This window comes from Epinephelus moara, chromosome 13, assembly GCF_006386435.1.
Source record: "Epinephelus moara isolate mb chromosome 13, YSFRI_EMoa_1.0, whole genome shotgun sequence".
NCBI lineage: Eukaryota > Metazoa > Chordata > Actinopteri > Perciformes > Serranidae > Epinephelus > Epinephelus moara.
Window position 1 is genome coordinate 22,460,408 of NC_065518.1, and position 19,400 is coordinate 22,479,807.

The 19,400-nt window shown below is 40.6% G+C and overlaps 2 protein-coding genes across 4 annotated transcripts; both read right to left on the reverse strand.

Annotated features, from left to right (window-relative positions):
- Positions 1–810: 810 nt before the first annotated feature.
- Positions 811–3,146, reverse strand: LOC126399779 (uncharacterized). Its single transcript, XM_050060035.1, has 4 exons — positions 2,976–3,146; positions 2,428–2,624; positions 2,061–2,210; positions 811–1,399 (listed from the first exon to the last, which is right to left on the reverse strand). The coding sequence occupies exons 1-4, from the start codon at positions 3,143–3,145 to the stop codon at positions 1,164–1,166; spliced, it is 753 nt and encodes a 250-aa protein (XP_049915992.1). The 5' UTR covers position 3,146; the 3' UTR covers positions 811–1,163.
- A 2,053-nt stretch (positions 3,147–5,199) lies between these two features.
- On the reverse strand, positions 5,200–18,024 carry LOC126399778 (sodium-dependent neutral amino acid transporter B(0)AT2-like). 3 transcript variants are annotated; one of them, XM_050060033.1, is made up of 12 exons: positions 17,885–18,024; positions 14,954–15,173; positions 13,955–14,112; positions 13,558–13,678; positions 13,271–13,446; positions 11,140–11,250; positions 10,813–11,054; positions 10,455–10,638; positions 10,158–10,359; positions 9,103–9,262; positions 8,817–8,979; positions 5,200–8,155 (listed from the first exon to the last, which is right to left on the reverse strand). In XM_050060033.1, the coding sequence occupies exons 2-12, from the start codon at positions 15,171–15,173 to the stop codon at positions 7,907–7,909; spliced, it is 1,986 nt and encodes a 661-aa protein (XP_049915990.1). In that variant the 5' UTR covers positions 17,885–18,024; the 3' UTR covers positions 5,200–7,906. The 3 variants fall into 3 exon arrangements, with proteins under 3 accessions (XP_049915990.1, XP_049915989.1, XP_049915988.1); XM_050060032.1 differs by lacking the exon at positions 17,885–18,024 and adding an exon at positions 16,355–16,458; XM_050060031.1 differs by lacking the exon at positions 17,885–18,024 and adding an exon at positions 16,064–16,348.
- Between the last annotated feature and the right edge of the window lie 1,376 nt (positions 18,025–19,400).

Consider the following 19,400-nt stretch of genomic DNA (forward strand, 5'->3'; position numbering starts at 1 on the left):
TCCACCACAATAAAAGTCCTGCATTCAAAACCTTATTAAAGTAAAAGTATGCAGACTATGATCAGTAAAATATTCACTCTCATACTATTATATACTGTATGTTGTTTTTGGAGTAATATTACAGCTGCATGATTGTGTATGTTGCATTTTACTGCTGTAGATGTTTAAAGATGTGCTCATTTTAACTCCTTTATAGACTGCTGGGTAATTTAATTTACAGCATCATATTATATATGATCATCATATGTGAGAACCATGTATCCAAAAAGTCAACTTTCCATGGGGTCAGAAAAACAGCTTTTTACTTTGTGACGATGCATGTTCCCGCTGATCCAAGAGGATTTTTAAAGAGTTTATTTAGCGTAAGAAGTAGGAGAATTTTCTCAACACATAAAGGGACACTTGATCCTTAAGTTTATCATAAACATTCAAAATCAACGCTTTTGGAGATATATGGTTTTCAGTCGATGAGACAGGTATGAAAAGTACCGCTGTCAGAAATATGTAATGCAGTAAAAAGTACAATATTTACTTCTGAGAAGCATAAAATGTAAAGACTTAAAGTACAAGTTCCTCAAGTTTACACTTAATTCCATTTAGCTGTCTGAGTTTCAAGGTCCTAGTAATGTGCATGCTGGCTAATTGTCACGGCTTATTAGGACGCTTAAATAGCATGAAGCCATCATTAATAATACAGTAACAAACAGTAACAAATTACTGTATTTCAGTCTGATTTGTGTGTAACTAGGGGACTGTAATTAATGAGTATAAAAAGTAGAAATGACCAAGACAACATTTCTTTTATCTCTGGACAGTTTATTTTTTCCGGTACCACACTGGACAACTACTGAGAGGATGGCTGGTGTGAGATAAGGTGCAGGAAAGATACTGATACATAGATACATATTTGGGGCAGATTTGGCAGTTGCAGCAAGTGGATGAGTTACTTCATCACAGCACAATTCTTCGGTATATTTCACCACCAACTGTTGCTGTAAATAGTCTCTTCTTCTGCAGTTTCCTATTGTTAAAAAACCGAATGCTTGTGCAAAGCCAGTTGCCTGCAAAATTACAACTAAGTCGGATGTGTGTTGCGGTATTGAAAAACAAATGCGCAATTAAGAACTACTTCTGCTTTCATACTGCGGACTAAGCATTCAACATCAGATGCAGCTTTTCTCCAGGTCCCGGGCTGATATAGTTCTCAGAGACTGAGAGGAGAGGAAGAGGGGAGGGAAGGGCATGGCAGAGGGAGGAGGGGACAGGCTGGGTGGCACAGAGATGATGGATGGAGTGGCTGAGACTGAGCCGTAACCGGCCCTCCGCACGTCTACTGCACTGGGGCCAGCAGATGCGTGGTAAAACACAGGGGGAGGATCCATGTTATCTGTGGTTAAATCTGCAGACAAATAGATGAGGAACCGCATGTAAAATGTGTAGTCATTTCCTGTAAATATTTTTTTTAGATAGATTTTTTATATTTTTTGATGTCTACTAATAAAGCCACACACTATAGGCACCAAATCAATAGTTTAATTTTCTTTTCTTATAAGGCCTTAATAAACTTACACTTGGTCACTCTACTATTGAAGCTGCATCATGCAACATCATTTCTTAGTGCTTCCAAATGGCAGCAAGCAGGAAGTGCTTCAGTTCCAAGAAGTCATTTTGCACAACGGCAATAAGCACAACACAGCACGCTCATGTTTAATAACCCGGTCGGCTGTGTTGCATTACAACAAATGATCCCCGAGAGACAAGATAGGAAAAAGATCAGATGTTGACAAGTCCAGTTTTCTCTGGAAGTCTCTCTCTCTGTCGACTTTTTGTATTTCAGTCTTTCACTTCCTTTTATCACTCTGTGAGAGAAGTATCTTTACGTCACTTTTATTTTAGTTTTCTCTGTTCTTGTGCCGCTTTGTAGTGAAGGCAGATAAGATGTGTGTATTTTTACAGCCATGCAAGTTTCTGACAGTCGCTGCAGGCAATGCAATTTGGTACCAAAGGGCTGCAGTTTTCTAAAGTGTACGACTTAAAGAGAATAAAATCTATTACTGTACCGGAGTCATCGTGAAGCTGGGTGTGCAGGTACTGGTGTTTGGTGTAGAACTTGTTGTAGATGCAGTACACTGCAGCCATCAGGGCGAAGGTTCCCATGGCCGCAGCGATGAACAGACCCACTTTGGCGTTATCTTTGTCTACATGGGCATCTGCGGAGGCACAAAATGTGGAATGTGGAACATCTTTGTTATTACGGCCGATATCTCCAACACTCTGCAACTCACACCAAAACAATCTAGACTGTTAAACAGCCCCACAAGTAATAGGAAAAATATGTTTTAATTTTAGGATGACGTGTCCCGGTCACAGTGTAAAGGGTGGACATTTGCAGCTCTACTGAACAACATTTCTTTGAACTAAACTCACACGTCCGTTTTGCATTTAAATGAGTGGTTTCCTCTTTTCTGAGCAGGTCCCGTATGTGTGGAGGAGAGGGAGGCGCAGCTGGGGCCTGATGGGCATTGATCTTTTGCTCAGACTGCAGGGTGCTCTGGGAGCTGCTCAGTGGAAACACCAGCAGCAGGCAGAGAGCTGCCAGGCCCGCCATGTGTCCACTGGTACGCCTGCGAATGAAATTAAAGATACTTGGAAAACTATAGAAAATGAAGCAAAAATATCATTTTTAGCTGATGGTTTTCTAGTTGTTTTAAAAGCGTAGTCTCATGGCTGCTTACAGGGCTGGTTAGGGAGTTTAATGCTCACCATAAGTAGCCATGTAAATCAATAATAGTCAGAATACAGCAGTCGTTTTTTCCTAATAATCATCTACACAGTTATAAAGTCCCCGCCTAGTCCTGCTCTACAAAAAAGGCCTCTGAGAGTGTTTGAAAACTTCCTGTCCTACACAAACACATTCACTGATATGGAAAGGCAGGTTTTAACATTTTAAAATCATTCTCATCATTTGTGTTTACCTGAGGTTGAAGCGAGGATATTGTGTTTCTCTCTGCCGGGCGTCGGTCCTGTCCTCTCTGCCTCTCTGTCTGACTGAAGTAAAACTGCATCCAAGACAACAGAAACCCTCCAGACACCGAATAATTCCAAGGGGACACCTGTAGGTAATCTTCCACACAAGCACACACATGCTGTGCTCACAAACACAAAGCAGCCTTACAAATAAATAATTAAATTCAGAGGTTTTCCCTTTGACCTTGAATTTGGAGTTCGAACAGACGTTTGAACTCCTAACCCTGAAGTCAATTCGTATGTGGGTCTTTTAAAACATAATAAATGTTGTAAGGTGGAAAAACATTTCTATCTTATATGAAAATAGCAAACCAAACATGGGCTTAAATGTTTTTGCAGAGGTCACAACCAGCTGCAGCATGAAGGTGTTCAGCAGAGAAAAGCTCTGACATGAGTGCAACAGAGCTCCCTGCTGACACATAAATGTACTGCTTTAATTTAATAGTCTACAGGAAGTGGTGAGCATTTGAGTCCATTTGATGTGAAGTCCAAACAACTATAATGCAAATAAAAAAAATAGAAAAAATAAATAAATAAATAAAATAAAACCTTTAACCGTGTGGTACTCTGACATGCATTGGGCCTGTTTGATATGTCTATTACATTGTTTATGTTGTATAAATGGGTTATGCACACAAATATATATTCATACATTATCTCTGAGTGCCCAGACTATGTGAGTTTTAGAAGATGTTAATTCAGGGTACACACCTAACAATTGTACTTGTACTGTAAAAAATTTTTTAAAGGTAAATTGTATTTTTATTTTGGAATTATTTTTTATCTAGATTTTTGTTACACTATCACCATCTCTATTTTATTTATTTATTTTCTCTTTATTATTCTTATTTTTATTTATTTTATTTATATTGGTTTTGTATTTATTATTATTATTTTATATTATCATTATTATTATTATAACAATAATTGTATTTGAATTAATTTTTATAATCACTATTACTATCCCTATCTCTATCTCTCCATGTATAGAGGTATTAACCTATCTATTGACTAGTCTGGATAGTCATTGAAACAATTATCTACTGACTTACTGTATCTGCCTCTAAAAATTTCAATAAACAAAACTGTGCAGGGGGATTAGATATTTCACTCTACTCTTTAATTCTCAAATGTTAATGGACGATCTGGAGAGCTAGAGATAGAGATCTACATTGGTTAGTCACCTCAACAGTCTGGTATTTGATCCTCTTAGCTGACTGGTTTGAAACACTTTTAAGTAAAGTGTGTATCCCACTCACACACTCTGCACAGTCTTGCAGGGCACTTGAGCTGCTCAAGGACTGATAGATGTGAAGGAAAAACAAAGACGTGTGCAAACTGTTCACTGAGTCTAAGAGTCAAAACAGTGTTTCATAAGCTACAAGCGGCGACTGCCTTAACACAAATCTTTATAGCCTTGAACATCATGTATCAGGCCACCTGTGTGTGTTCTGCAAATATGAGCTGCCAGACTTACACACACACCAAGTTACAAACTGAACTTCAAGTCCACCTACAGTCAGAGCAGGAGGGGAGGGCAGATTCATTTTCACCCTGCACAATCCTTGCTCGATAAGACAAACAAATCTTCACATTACCTCTACATGTTGTCCTCGTATACAGCTGTTCACATGTTGTTTACCCTGGCTGCAGTTTTGTTATGCTTCAACTTTCCCAGGCAGATAATGGTGCAGATGGGCAGCAGCACACAGCAAGTGATGGAAGCGGGTTTCGGTGGAGAGCGTGACTGCAGAAATGCTCTTTGCGCCTTCAAAACCTGCCAGCATCTAAGAGCTTTTAAGTGAGTGATGTAACCACCAAATGCTTCAGTGGAGGAGCCCTGTAAGAAATACTACAGAAATGAGTGTGCTGTGCTCTCACAAGTAAATGTGTCTAAGTTTATGCTCAGTAAGCCTCGAGTAGATAAAGAAAACATCACTGTCTGAGGGAGTAGTTTCCTTCCTGCCTCACCTTAACCTGACACACTTTTTCATGCTCTCAAAACACTGAACTGAAACTATGATCTCTAACTGTAACCTGCTGATTGGTGAAAGGAAACAAACATCCTCAAAATCCCCTTCTAAAAGTGTCCAAAATCACTGAACAAATTAGCACTTCAGACCGTGTCAGGTGACAATGTAAGAGGTCAAACAGCGAAGACTGATCAATATGCTGTTGTGCTGAAAGAGCATTTTAATTAAAATGTCAAAAATATATTACAAAGCAGTGGCATTATATTACATTTCCTCAACATTTTATACAGACTTACAGACTACATACACTATTGAAAAGTGAACATATCAAAAGAAATGTCTTTTTAAAACTATACATACGCTGGAATGCCTTTAACATGTTGTCACGTCAGCCTTGTTAAGCCTGAAGGCACTTAGTGTTGGTACACTGACATTCAACAGCATAACGTCAGCTCATTTTGATAGTAACCCACTGAAAATGTGAAACTACACCTTCAATTTCAGAAAAATGTACATGAAAAGATTATGATGACCAAACAAGCAAGTCTAAAAAATTACTTTACAAAATAAACACATTAATTACATCACATACTGCACTGAACTCTGAAGTGAAGGAGTACTCGGGCCTGGTCGAGTCTGTTTAAACAAACATGCAGCAAGTTTCCTCCTAAACTCGAGCTTCGGGAAAAAAAATGGATCATGCAAACTTTCAATTTACAAATAAAAAAATGACAGAAAATCCCATTTTTTCAATTACATTTGTTCTTGAAGAGCTTCCACTTGTACTATATACATATTTACATTACAATATTACCTTAATATTTGTACCATGCCGTCACATGACAAAGTGGCATAAACTACTGATGATTCCCCCTCAAAATACAGCGATTTTGTTGCTAATGTCTGATATCACAGTAATCAACATGATAAGATGATGGAGAGTTACATGTTCAGAGACTGACTTAATTTTTTATCAATTAAAAAAAAGTGTTGTTAAAATATCACTGTAAAACAAAACTGAATGCTTTGATTTGGTACAGCAGCTGTTGGATTTCAGGTTGGTTTGAACATACATGTGTAGTTAAACTGCAGTATGCTCCTGCAAACAAACAGCACACACCTCAACATACAGTAAAATATCAAACTGTAGAACCGAAACAGTGACTCGGGTGTTTTTTGAGTTGTAAACATGATTACATGGCTTCTGTGTGGTGAGTAGCCTTAATGCTATTATCATATTAATACTCAGCATAGCTCTATCAAGTCTTTCCCGATGTAACAGTCTCACAAAATTTTTACAACTGTTGTTGCTTAGCTTTGAGAAAAATATAACATTGTGGCAAACTAACGGATCCATTCACTTCCCTCCCTAGCTGTCCTGATTATTTCTGCACTGAGGTAACATCCAACGACAGCAACAAGTGCAGCATCTGACTAGACAGTAACATGCACCGTACTTATTGATCCTTACTAGAGCTGCGACGATTTGTCGACTTATCAATTAGTCGATAGACAGAAAGATAATCACCAACTATTTTGATAACTGATAACTGTTTAAGTGATTTTTGATGCAAAAATGGCAGAAAATTTCCTGCTCTTCTCTGATTTATGTCATATTTTTTAGGATTTGGACTGACAAAACAATGCATTTAAAGAAATCTCCTTGGACTTTTTTTTTGACATTTGTCACTATTTTCTGACATGTTAAAGACCAAACAAATCAAGACAACATTCGTTAGCTGCAGCCCTGTTCCTTACACAAAGATATGATGATGCTGCCATTTTCCTGTTTTCATTAAGGCTCAGCTTGTCTTGGTTGTAACTCAACTCAAACCATAACTCACAATCTTTCGCCCAGCCTAAAAACATTTCAAAACAATCGTCACATTCACTGTGCTGTAAAAGAGCTCATTATTTAAAAAAAAATATAAAAAGATAAAAAATTGATCGACAAAAACTTTAAAACACAAAAAGGAGACTGTGGATAATGGTGAGAAGTAACCTGTCCTCAACAAAATGAGAAGTGAAAAGTTGGCTGTATGGTTTAGGGTTAAAACGGCATGAGATTTTCATGGTTCGATAACCGTCTCAGAAAATATCATGTCTTCATGGTATCACGGTATCACGTGATTATTAGTATCATTATTACTATCAATTACAGTGACCCTTAAAGGAATGAAAACAGTTGAACAGATGCTTTTTTAAAACTGAAACTTGAAACCATTTTTTAAATGGACGTATGTGTAAAAAGTCTGAGAGGAAAAGAGGCGCACGTATTGCTTTTTTCCCCCAGTACGTAGATCAGCAAATGTAAGCAGTATGATAACCATAAATTTTCATACCACAGTACACGGTTTTGCAGAACACTGCTGCAACCGTTACATGGCTCCTTCGAATAATGAGGTGCATCTCACATGAATGCTTTTGTAACGGTGACAGATATATGATATTTAAGATAAACAGACAAGTGAAGGATTCATACAAAACGAATTAATGCAGGATTATGGCGTGATGTCTATGGCTTACACTGAAAACTAGGAAACATTGTTTTTGCTCATTCGGACAACAACTCTGTAACAATCAAACAGTGAACATTGTAACTCATGTCACCATGCAGCAATAAGTTCCATATTTCCCATACTACTCACTTTTTAAAAGTTGTACTTGCTGTAGTCTTTTAAATATTGTCCTCTGGATACTTTGGACTTAATTTAAGTGTCTTAAAAAATGTGGAAAAGGTTTTAAATATTAAAATAAGGGATCTTTTGTCCCACCTTGCAATGGCTTTCTGTTCCACAGCTGCACTAAAAGCTGCGAGATAACTCAACTGTCCTTCAAAATGGCCCACTGAACATTTGACTGCGCAGTGCGAGTCATTTCCCACTGTGCAACATAACGTCCAGCGCTTAGGTAAAAGAAGCAGCGCTCCCGTTCGTTCGGTCAAGGTCTGACATGTTGGTCATGGGGGTGTCGCACTTGTCATCAGTACTAACGATGCTGTACTGTCCAGTCTCTGTATCTCGGGCTGTTTGCTTTGTCCGGTCCTGCAGAACAGCGTGGATCAAGGCCACTGGGACGGGCATCATGGCAAATATGATCAGTAAAGCCAAAACAGCCAGAGCCCAGCCGGGGTACTCCAAGTACTCCTCAGAACCCTGGAGGAAAAGGAAACAGATTTATCTTTCAAGGACTTCAACAACTGGAACATTTTTTTTAAACTCAACAGCAATGTCTCTTTCCAGAAGTCATGACCCAAATACTCAAGATAATCCACAGACCTTGGTGTGAGCAGTTTCATGTAGGAAACATTTTCTTTCTATTACCCTACACCTGCAAACAGTATCACTGTGCAGAAGGAAGCGTGCATCTACTCATGGACGAAAAGCTCATGCTCATGATAGAACAAGATGTGCTAGGTGAGCTAGCAGTAGGCGCACACTTCCTTCTGCGCAGTAATACAGTTGGCAGTTGTCGTTCAGTAGGAAAAAAACAGTTCCTACATGAAACTGCTCCCAACAAGGTCAGTGGATTGGTTTGAGTAACCCAGTCATAATTTCGGGAAAGGGACATCTGTTAAGTGTTTCAAATGTATTCTTTTTGGCGCTGAGCATCAAAAGCCGAGTGCCATCTAGTTCCATTATATTCAAGGGCAGGCAAACATTTCTATGGCTGATATCTCCAACAGTCGGCAACTCACACCATAACAATCGTAACGATTAATAGCACGACAGGTAAGGAGGAAGAAACATATTTTTGATTTAGGTGTGAACCTTCTCTTAAGAGTGTGTTTTTTCTCTTTAATACAATTCTCCATACCTTCTCCTGGTTCCATGCCAGATAAGTGGGGCGTTTGATGAACATGCGAATGGTGGTGGCGCCCAGCAGCCCCAGCATAGCGAGCAGGCAGATGTATTTCCACAGGTACTTGTAAATCACATGGGGACGCCAGCCCAGCATTCCCTCAATGTCATCGAGGAACCTTCAGAAACACAGTGGTAAACCTTCAGGAATTACATATTCATACACTGAGAAGACTCAGAGAGCTGAACTGATTAGTTGATGCAGTTAAGACAGTTACCTATAGTGTGAAAATAGACCTCACCTATCAGCTCCATATAGCCAAGACACACTGAAGCACTCAAAGACCACCACGATGATGAGGGGCAGGGTGGCAGAGTAATCATCAAACATCGTCACAAAGTAGTTCCCACAGCGCTGGGTGAAGAGCAGGCCGATCAGAAAGCCGAGGATGCAGCTGAAAACTGCAACAACATACACATGTTGAGTAAATCAGTGTCTTTAAAAGAAAGCATACACAACAATCAAGCACAGAGATACATCTTTGGTTTATCCTGAATAACTCCACAAGGCCCGTTTGCTAATTTTGCTCCACCTCTTTGAGGGTGTCAGTAAAATCTGCTGATGGACTGTTGGGTTGGCAGGAAACACTGTTTAGTCTCAGCTCCATGAGATGTGACAAGACACTGATCTACTGGCTGTAACTTTCCAGGCAGAATGACAGAGTGAGATGTCTGCCAGCAGCGAGGTAAAGGGAGGTTAGAGTTTACTGTCCAATAGCATTTAAAGCTACAGTAGGTAATTAAAAAAAAGAAGCTTTTTGTCATATTTGCTGAAACCGTCGTTATATCCTGACAGTAGTGTGTGGGACAGATTATCTGAAAAATAATCTGGTTCCTCTGGCTCCTCCTAGCGCTTATAATCGAATTTACAAAAATCCATTGCACCTGAAAGAAAACAACCAGTCAGAGCCAGACGGAGTCTCTAACGCAGTGTCAATCGCTGCATCTACGAGCAAAGGAACATGATTAATTTACAAATTATCTGTCTCATGTACTACTATCAGGATTTAGTGAGTTTAGCAAATATGACTTAAAGGTTGTTTTTTTTGTTGTTGTTTTCTAAAAACATACCTTCTGTAGCTTTAATTGTAGTTCTTGTTTAGTCCATCTCCCTTGAATCAAACATTTTAATTCATTAAATTAAATTTAGTCCACAAAATCGTAGTTATTAAATGCCACTTGGACTTGAGGTCAAGCAATAAAACCAAATTAATTCAGTTAATGTGACGTTGAGGTTTGCATGAGTTGGGATTCTCCTCCTTAAAAGAAGAAAAAAAAAGGTCAAAAAGGTGTTTACTTGTGAGTTTGGTCTTGTTGTTGGCCAGAGTTTTGAAGCGGTCGGTGAGCGGGGCGAGGATGCCCTCCATAGTGCCGAACATGGTGCTGAGTCCTAAGTTGAGCAGCATGAGGAAGAAAAGCGCTGACCAGAAGGGGCTGCCCGGCAGGAGTGACATTGCCTCTGTGAAGGCAATAAAAGCGAGGCCTGTGCCCTCCACGCCCTGCACACAAACAAGAGTGCCAGCTTTAGCTTTTATGCACAGTCCACAAAATACAAACAGTCCAGGACAGCAAAAAAGAAACCCTCAATATTCACCTGCTGCATCTCTTTTTCCAGGTCACAGTCTGTTAAATTGCCTGGGACCATACTGCCATACTGGTTAAACCAGGCTCTGTAGTCCTCCAGAGCCACAGAACTGGGATCAGAATAGTCGAAGCTTGGCATCAGAGTTTTTTCCACATTACTACTGCGAAACTGCTCGGATAACTCCTTAATATTGCTAAGGAAAGAAAAAAGACAAAGCACAAGTGTGAACATACAACTATGAAACAAGACATATCAAGTTCTGTATAAAGTTCTGAGGCAAACAAAATAGTGTGTGCGACGCAAAGAGAATTAAGTCATCATGTAGTGTAGGTCTTTTAATGCATAACTCAGCTCTGATTAAACATACCTGACTACACATTCTTTGACATTGTTTTTGGCGCGGAAGCCAAGCACAGCAAACACCACCAGAGTGGCCAGCACGGATGTGAGGAAGTTTATAGTTGAGACAGTGAAGGCATCACGGTGGCAGTTGTTGTTCTTGGGGTTGTAGGAGGAGTAGGCGATAATGGACCCGAAGCCGAGGCCTAAGGCAAAGAAGACCTGCGTGGCCGCCTGCCGCCACACCTGTATGTCTCCCCAAATTTCCAGCTAGAAATGTACAGAGGGAACAACAGGTGTCAGGGAAAATATTCATCTACCGCTACACTCAACCAGACATTCAATCTGCAGGTACCTTGGGGTAGAACATGTGGGTGATCCCCTCCAAGGCCCCGTCCAGCAGGAGCCCTCGGACGAGGAAGCAGAACAGCACCACGTAGGGGAAGATGGAGGAGAAATACATCACCTAGTAAGTGACAAAGAATGATTACATTAACATGGGTGTTTGACACCTCAAACCTTGTTCTGTTTCCCCAAAATATTCTGGTTACAGGCCCGCTGGATAGAACTTGAGGAAAGTGGAATCTACGACAGCTCCAGATTATGAGCAAGGCATTTTCACAGCCTCATCTATCATATGTCCCGCCTGCCTATCCTGTTTCACTCAGAAATATGTTGCTCATGGGAGAAGCTTGCCTACAGGGCGTTCTGCCAGAAATCTTTTAATTTTAACCCAAACCATGATCTTTTTTCTAAACCTAACCAAAAAAGCTTTCTGGTAAAAACCCCTGAAGGCAAACTTCTACAAACAGCAAATATGTCACAATACTGGATCTAAATACTCTAGGACTTTAAATTGCTGAGGCACATTTAATATGCTTACATAACCTGTGTTTTAGTAAGTTCCCTGTTGAATCCTACTAAGTTTGCTGCTATAACAACCCATTTCCCCCACTGAGATAATTGACGTTTCACCTAATCTTCAGTGTTAAGCCTGCTGCTTGTTATACACCGAACATATGGCCCCTGTAATCTGAGATGATTAACTCAGTAATTGCGTGAAACACCTGATGTCAGCCTGAGGGGTATTAAACTTCCCCTCAGATGGTAGCTTTAAACATTAAATACAGTAGATAGTTATTTCCACACCTGATACAGGATGTTTGTTCATGGCAGGGTTTAATTCCTATGTTTGTTAAGTTAACATGAGCCACCAGAAATGGCTCGTAATACTAAATGCCACAGCCTAGTCACCAGAATACGTTTCTGCAAACCACAAAAATTACATCTGTATGTTCAGTACATGTCATATCAATGTTTCTAAAGTGACGTACTACATGAGCTGACTTTGTTATTGGTAGGTTGAGAGCATGATGGATACCAAGTCACCGAGGCGAGGTGCCTACCAAGCTGCAGGCCACTGTTCAAGACCAACAATCAACAAAACCAGTTGTGATTTAGCAACCTCGTCACTTTTTTCCAGCAGCTTTTTAGGCACCAAACTTGGGTGTTTTGTAGCAACCTGTCACTGTTTTTCCAGCCAAGATAGTGCCACAAAAAGCGGTTGTTTTTGATCAAGACATTGCTGTGTCTCTTGCCGGGATAGTGCCATGAAAAGCGATTGTGTTTTAAGGAGACATCACTGTCTTTCCTCCTGGGATGTGCCGCCAAAACCGGGTATTTTAAGTCAAGACATTGTCTTTTTCGCACCCTGACCAAGTGGTTTTTGTGCCTAAACAACACCACAAATGCAAATGTAGCGTATCCATGATTTGCAAAAATGTACAATGCCATTTTTTCTGGCTATTGGGTTGAATGCCATCCTGACAGAACATGAGGTACAGGTTTGCTGTTTATTATAACTTTAAGTATATTGGCGGAGACTGAACTTGCTTATATGTGTCACAGAAAACAGGCAACACAGCATGACATAAATGCTTATTTATAAAACTACCCAAGCACTAGCCATTTGAAATGGGTCAAGACCTGAGCCAGACATTCCAGAGAGATTCATTCACGCACAATGACCCTGAAATCTAAGCCCAACACATGACTGGGATTTGACCTAACTGGGAATGCCCAAACAGTGGAGCACGCACAGGATACAATTCTCTCAGCATGTCAGTGTTTTTCATCGAGGGCTTCTCTCCACATTTTTGTTAGTTCATGCTCAGCTAGTTCCAAAGGAAACATTGTCATCAAAACTGACAAATCACTAAGCAATATTTCAAAATAATAGTGTTTAAGGAACAAAACAATTAAACATGACTCCTAGAAAAGTCACACCAGCTATTCCCAGCAACATTTCAAACACACACAGAAGTTTGTCCTGCAACCATCCGACTCCTATGTGCATATAATAACAGACTCATACCAATCGGTTATTTAAAACTGCGATGTTCAAAGTACTAGCTCTTATTACAAATCTACTGAAAAGTAAAATCAACACTTTGAAAAGCAGGAGCCACAACAGACCACACAGTTACCTTGACAGAGGTCTTGATACCCTTGAACATTCCCAGGCACACGATGGTCCAGGCCGCCAGCAGACAGCAGACGATGTAAGTGTTGAAAGAGCCTGTCTCGTCAATCGAGTCTGTGATATCCAAAGCTTTACGGTACCAGAAATATGACGTGGGGGAGCTCTTTTCACATTCTTTTACTGGTGTAAAGAGAAAAAAGATGATCAATTACTCCTCTTGTATCGACACACAGCTAATGTATTTTAAATTTAATAACTCCTCGTGTCTTAGCAGTTAAAGGCGGTGTGTACCTGTTACATTCCCCTGTTCTGGACACTGTTCCCAAGGCAGAGGGGACTGGAACGAGTTCCCAAGGTAGAAAAGACTCCATGCAAGGATCACATTGTAGTAGAGAGCCACGAAGAAACACACCTGAGGACATTTGAGAACAAGATGATCAGGTTCATGAAAAAAATATATAAGGTTTTAAGGAGTAGCTGTTAAAATATCATTACCATGTCATAAATATGCTATTGCTCCCTCGGCCTACACATACACCACTAGTCATGTGCTTCTCACGGTGCCAAAAGGTGTTCTGGCAAACAGGAATTTACTGTCTGAAGCAGAAATGGCGCCTGGAATATATGATACTGACCTATCTTTACAGCAGTAGAGGGTGGGTCAATCATTTAACGGTTAGTATCTCACCACACAGCTGGAGTAGCCGATCCCTGCCAGCCTGGGGGAGATGTACTTCCACACTCCAATGCTGCCCTGTCGGATGGCCTGACCGGCTGCCAGCTCCAGGAAGAACAAGGGGATGCCCACAACCAGCATCAGCAGCACGTACAGGAGGAGAAAAGCACCTGAGGAGGAGAGGTGACCAGCATTCAGTTAGTAAACGAGAACCACAATTTGATGCTTCAACTGTTATGCAAAGGAGGAGCAGATGTGTGTGCGAGACTATTATTTAAATCCCACATCATTCTGACTTACTGCTGCCTGCAACACAATGTTCTTTTGAAAATATGTCAAATCCATCCTTCAGCCTACACATCAGACACAAAGCTGTTTCGGTGATATTCATCTAAACTGTGAAGTGCTTTGGTGACTGCATGGTTACAGAGTATGCAACATAACCGGTTCAATTCCAGCTGGGAAGTGTTGCATGACTTATTCATGCTTTTATCCCCCGCTTCCCGTCTGATTCGTCACTGTCAACTGCCAAAAAGCCAAAAAGCCAAAAAGAAATTCTACATCAGTCCCCAAAGACTTAAACTCTTCAAGTTGTGGCAGTCGGAACCAAACTCTGATCAAACTGTGGTGTCCTCATTTGGCTATAGAGTTAACAGTTTCCCATAGCAACAGATTAAACCAGCTGCTGGAACACTGGACTTCAGAGCAGCGATTAAACCAGCTGCTGGAACACTGGACTTCAGAGCAGCAGTGTTTAAAGTTGTTTATAGATAGTTTATACATCTATAAACACTATGTTAAATAATGTACTGCTCTGATTTGGAGACCTATAGTTGGCAATTAATGCACACACACATTCTGGCACTCTCTCTTATTACATGCTCGTCCTGTGATGACTCATACGGACTAAATATTCTGCACACACATTTGTGTTTGGTCCCATGGGACCCCCAGGACCCAATCCTGTGGCAGCCATCTAACATGGGTGACAATAATAATAGTGATACTGACCTCCTCCATTCTGATGGCACAAATATGGAAACCTCCAGACGTTGCCGAGCCCGACGCTGAATCCCACCTGAGCCAGGAAATACTCTATTTTACTGTTCCATCCTGCTCGAGCGGCAGGCTCAGACGAGCCCTGCTGGCTCTCCTCGCCAGCGTAGCCGTCCATCTCCGACTCCGTGGTTCCTGCCTTGTCGTCATCTGTTGGCAGGGGCTGCTTCTCCATCTGAGAGAGGAGGGGATAAAAGGAAAAAAGAGAAAGGGGTTAGAGTGTGAAGTAGTACATAACAACTTTTCTGATAAAGTCTGTGGCTGATCATCAATGATGATCAATGCAGCTGTCCTGTTGATTTTTTTAATTGATTTATGGTTACTTTTCTGGCAGCTGAAGAGCTGTTTTGGGAGTGCTGCTCATTCATGGCCCTTAACTTGTGGTGTACCACAAATAGATTTACTACTCTGACTTCAGCAATGATACTGTCTCACAGATTTATTCTGGTGCTCTGGTGCTGTGTGTATGTACACTCAGTTGCCAATTTAGTAGGTACAACAAGCTAAAACTGATGCAGTCCAATATAAATCCTCCATGTCCAGTTTTATCTCTTAACAATATTGACTTAACTTGATGGACATTTTGGGGGCTGTAGTTTTGATACTGATGAATTGAAACGTGCTATAGTAGGAAGTGTTTCCAAAATGTTTCCACCCTATTCAAATCAATGAGGACTTGACAAGGGCAATGCATTTGACTGCGTTTGTCCAAGCTAGGTGTGTAACAGATGAGCTGGCATGGGAGTGCAGCAGACAGATATCCCACCAGGTGGTTAGTTACACTAATTGTATCCGCCTGTATTAACGCAGGTGTAAAATAATCCCCGTTTACACCAACTGTTAGACGGGTCCAATACACACATCTCCCAAACATACTTCAAAGTACTTGAAGCACTTAGTTCCTAACAAATGTACGTAACATCTCCACTGTCAATAAATAAAGTCAGTTGTCGCCTGTCTGCGCGGTAACTCAGCTACAACATGGCTGAGTACATCCTCCTACACACAATCTGTCTTTGTCTGGACTCACTGTGACACTTAGACACTTCTCATGAACCTACTGACCTGTTCGCAGACAAATGTCTTCAGCGAAGATGATGAAGAAACAATAAAGATGGCGGAAAACGGAGAGTTTTCAGCGATAACGTTTAATTGTTCGGTGCTTTCAAAGAAGAAACGAGCACGTGTAGCTACTGTTAGGACTGTCACTACCGTTACGCTATCAACCACGGCGCGAGCTCAGCTTCTGTTTCAGTTTGTCAGATTAAATGTAACATAAACACTAAGACGCAAATGTTTAATTATAATTTAACAGACAGCGTTAGATACACGCCGTAAATGTGATAAATCACTTACCGCCCGCGCGTTGTGGCCGTTTATTGGTGGAGTGGCTGTGGTCTGTTTCTTCCGCGTGATGCAATACAACGAACCGCACCCCACCTACTACAGTTGATGCATTCAGGGGCTGCAGGACATCTGTGTACTATAGTTAGCACGGACACACGTATGCTCTGTTGCGAGTAATGGTTATTTTCAGTGCCGGATAAAGCACATAATAATAATAATAATAATAATAATTATTATTATTATTATTATTATTATTATTAGTAGTAGTAGTAGTAGTAGTATATTTATATCATCATTAGTAGTAGTTGTATTAATTATTATTGGTAATAATAATAATAGTAATAATAAAAATGGCGCCCCTTCAAGTTGTTTTGTAATTAATCAATAAATCGTCTATAAAATGATATAAAACAGTTTTTTCAGAGCTTTCAAATGAAGTTTTCCACAAAACCCCAAACTGTATTAAATTTACAATAATATAAAACTAGAAAATGATCACATTTAAAAAGACAGGAACAATAAATGTGTGTCCTTTTCTAAATAAATGACTAAAGAAGTTCATCAATTAGACAATTTAAAGGAAATGCAGATTCTATCTATGTACAGTACTCCAGTAAATGTACTTTCAGTAAATGTACTTTCCTACTTTCCACCACTGCTGTAATTCTGTAATGACAGGGTTGCGGACGTTGTTGACATTTCACAACCTAAGCCCAACTCGACAACGATATGCAGCTTTCAGCTCCATTTAAACGCTCCTCATGACTGAATCCCGCTGACTCCGACACACAGGCGGAGCCCTGAACGCAGCATAAGCCCAAACAGCGATCCTCTTAAGAATTATTTTCCAACACGTGTGACAGTATGATGTCAGATTAAACACGCAGTTAACAGTGGAAGTGGGACCTTTACACTTCTTTTATTTATTGACATAGCATGCGTTGTCTGCATTTAACAGGACATAATGCTACAGGTTTACAAAGCTGATGAAATAACGTTGGATCATCTTATTGATCCACGTTTCATGGCCTGACAAATACAACACGTGGCAAATGTTCACATTCTCCACCCAACATCAAACAGGTTAATCACATATTTCCTTAGGTTTTTAAATTTTATGCAAAAATAGAGAGAGAAGCTAGGCTGATGCAACAGTGTGCTCCTGTCATCGAGCGTGGTTTCTGTTTGACTGGAGTCATTTAATGCACTTTAACAGCGGCTGTAACACAATGTTCACATTCTGCAAAGTTGCAAACCACTTTTTTCCTCTAAGTCCCAGTCCCACTGGATTCATGACAGTTCACTTCAGTCACACTGACCTGGCAGTGACATTTCTCCGGACCGCATAGTCAATCACACACACACACACACACACACACACACACACACACACACACGCTGCATGCCACGTATGCCTTTTTTTGGAGGCAAATAAAACACCCAAGTCTAATCCACTAGCAACTCATTACACTATAGACAATCTACGCATTTGGAAATAATTAAATATGCCGTATTGTTTTTTTAAGAAGTGACAAATACCTTGTGGTATGAATTGATGGAGATCCTTAAAAAGTTTTCCAAATGTCCTGAAAGCAAAGTCAAGTGGTAACCTCGCTTGCTGCCACTCCACCTGACTCCGCCTATCCTCCTCTATTGGCGGATAAAATGGAGACTTGTCCACCTCCAGTGAAGGACTGTTATGAAATGTGAAACCCCAGCTCCATATATGAAAGGTTGCCCCGACCCACCACCTCTCAACCCAATGGGTGTGTATTGTTTGAAGAGGTGAAGTTCATTTCCAAGGTGTTGTGAAGTTGCACTTTAGTTTATTTTATTTCACTCAAATCACACCAAATAATACACATGAAGAAGAAAAAGTGTGAGTGTAGTAGAAACCTGTGATGACTTATAAAAAAAAATGCACACACCCAAAAGACAAACAAAAGGTAAAATGTAAACAAAGAAAATCACATGTACATTTTTTAATGTAGTGTTCAGAAGTTTCACATGAAATAAGAGTAGAAGTTTAGTTAAAAAGGGGGAAATGCAAAGAAATAATAATCAGAATAATTACCACATTTATGGTATGAACAACAGTTGGATCATTATTTTTACAGCAGGGAATTTCTTTTTGTCTGTAAATAATGACACAGAGGAATCCATTAAATGTACATTTTCACAAGATAAAGCCACAAAATTTGATTAAAAAACTAACCTCAGGATGTTTAATACAAAGGAAGACGAAGATTCTGAGCCTGTGTAGTTGGGTAATTGTGAATTATCAACAAAATAATATCTAAAACGATAAGGTAAATCTGTATTCTTATATCTTGCTTTAAAGGTCCAGTGTGTAAGATTCAGGGGCATCTATTGGCAGAAATGGTAACTGTGTTTTCATCAGTTTATAATCACCTGAAAATAGGTCGTTGTGTTTTCGTTACCTTAGAACAATATGTTGGCGCCTTCAGGATCATATTTCATAGTACGCACAGGAACTGCTGCACACTTGTAGGGTACCTTTGACACATAGGTTCCCACTCATGGACATACACAGTCTACTCAGTCTAAAAGCCCTGACACACCAAGCGATGGGTTGGCCGTCGACCAAAGTTTGGCTGTCCGTGAGCGTCTGTCGCCCTAGTTTTTGCGGTGTGTCCCGCACGGTTGGCACTTCACCGTCGGCGTCGGCGACTTTTCGACCGATTGAGCATGTTGAATCGGCGGCGGAGCTTGTCGGTGAGAGAGATCACTCTGATTGGCTGTTCAGGTTTTACTTCCTCGCTACTGTAGCGAGTGATTCTGCCTGTAGTAAAACCAGGGCTAACTGGTGCTTCCTCCTCAGGCTCCACTTCACTCAGCTGCCCGACAGATCCGCTGCTTCTTCCCACTTTAACCAGGACCATCTGGATGTAATAGTCCGTGTAGGTGCTGCGGTGCTCGGCTGCACAGATAAGAAACCCCTTGGCTGACAGGATGTACAACTCTCTCACTCCGCTCTCTCTCTCACGCAGGCGCAGAACGTATGTGCTACTTGGCTGTCGGATGTAGTCCGTGT

Coding starts and splice junctions, on each gene's coding strand:
- LOC126399779 (XM_050060035.1), bottom strand. CDS start 3,145: ATGTGTGTGCTTGTGTGGAAGATTACCTACAGGTGTCCCCTTGGAATT. Junction 2,625..2,975: donor TATCCTCGCTTCAACCTCAG/GTAAACACAAAT, acceptor TTTCATTCGCAG/GCGTACCAGTGGACACATGG. Junction 1,400..2,060: donor CCAGCTTCACGATGACTCCG/GTACAGTAATAG, acceptor ATTTGTCTGCAG/ATTTAACCACAGATAACATG.
- LOC126399778 (XM_050060033.1), bottom strand. CDS start 15,173: ATGGAGAAGCAGCCCCTGCCAACAGATGACGACAAGGCAGGAACCACG. Junction 14,113..14,953: donor GTGCCATCAGAATGGAGGAG/GTCAGTATCACT, acceptor TCTCCTCCTCAG/GTGCTTTTCTCCTCCTGTAC. Junction 9,263..10,157: donor CAACAAGACCAAACTCACAA/GTAAACACCTTT, acceptor ATGTTGTTGCAG/TTTTCAGCTGCATCCTCGGC.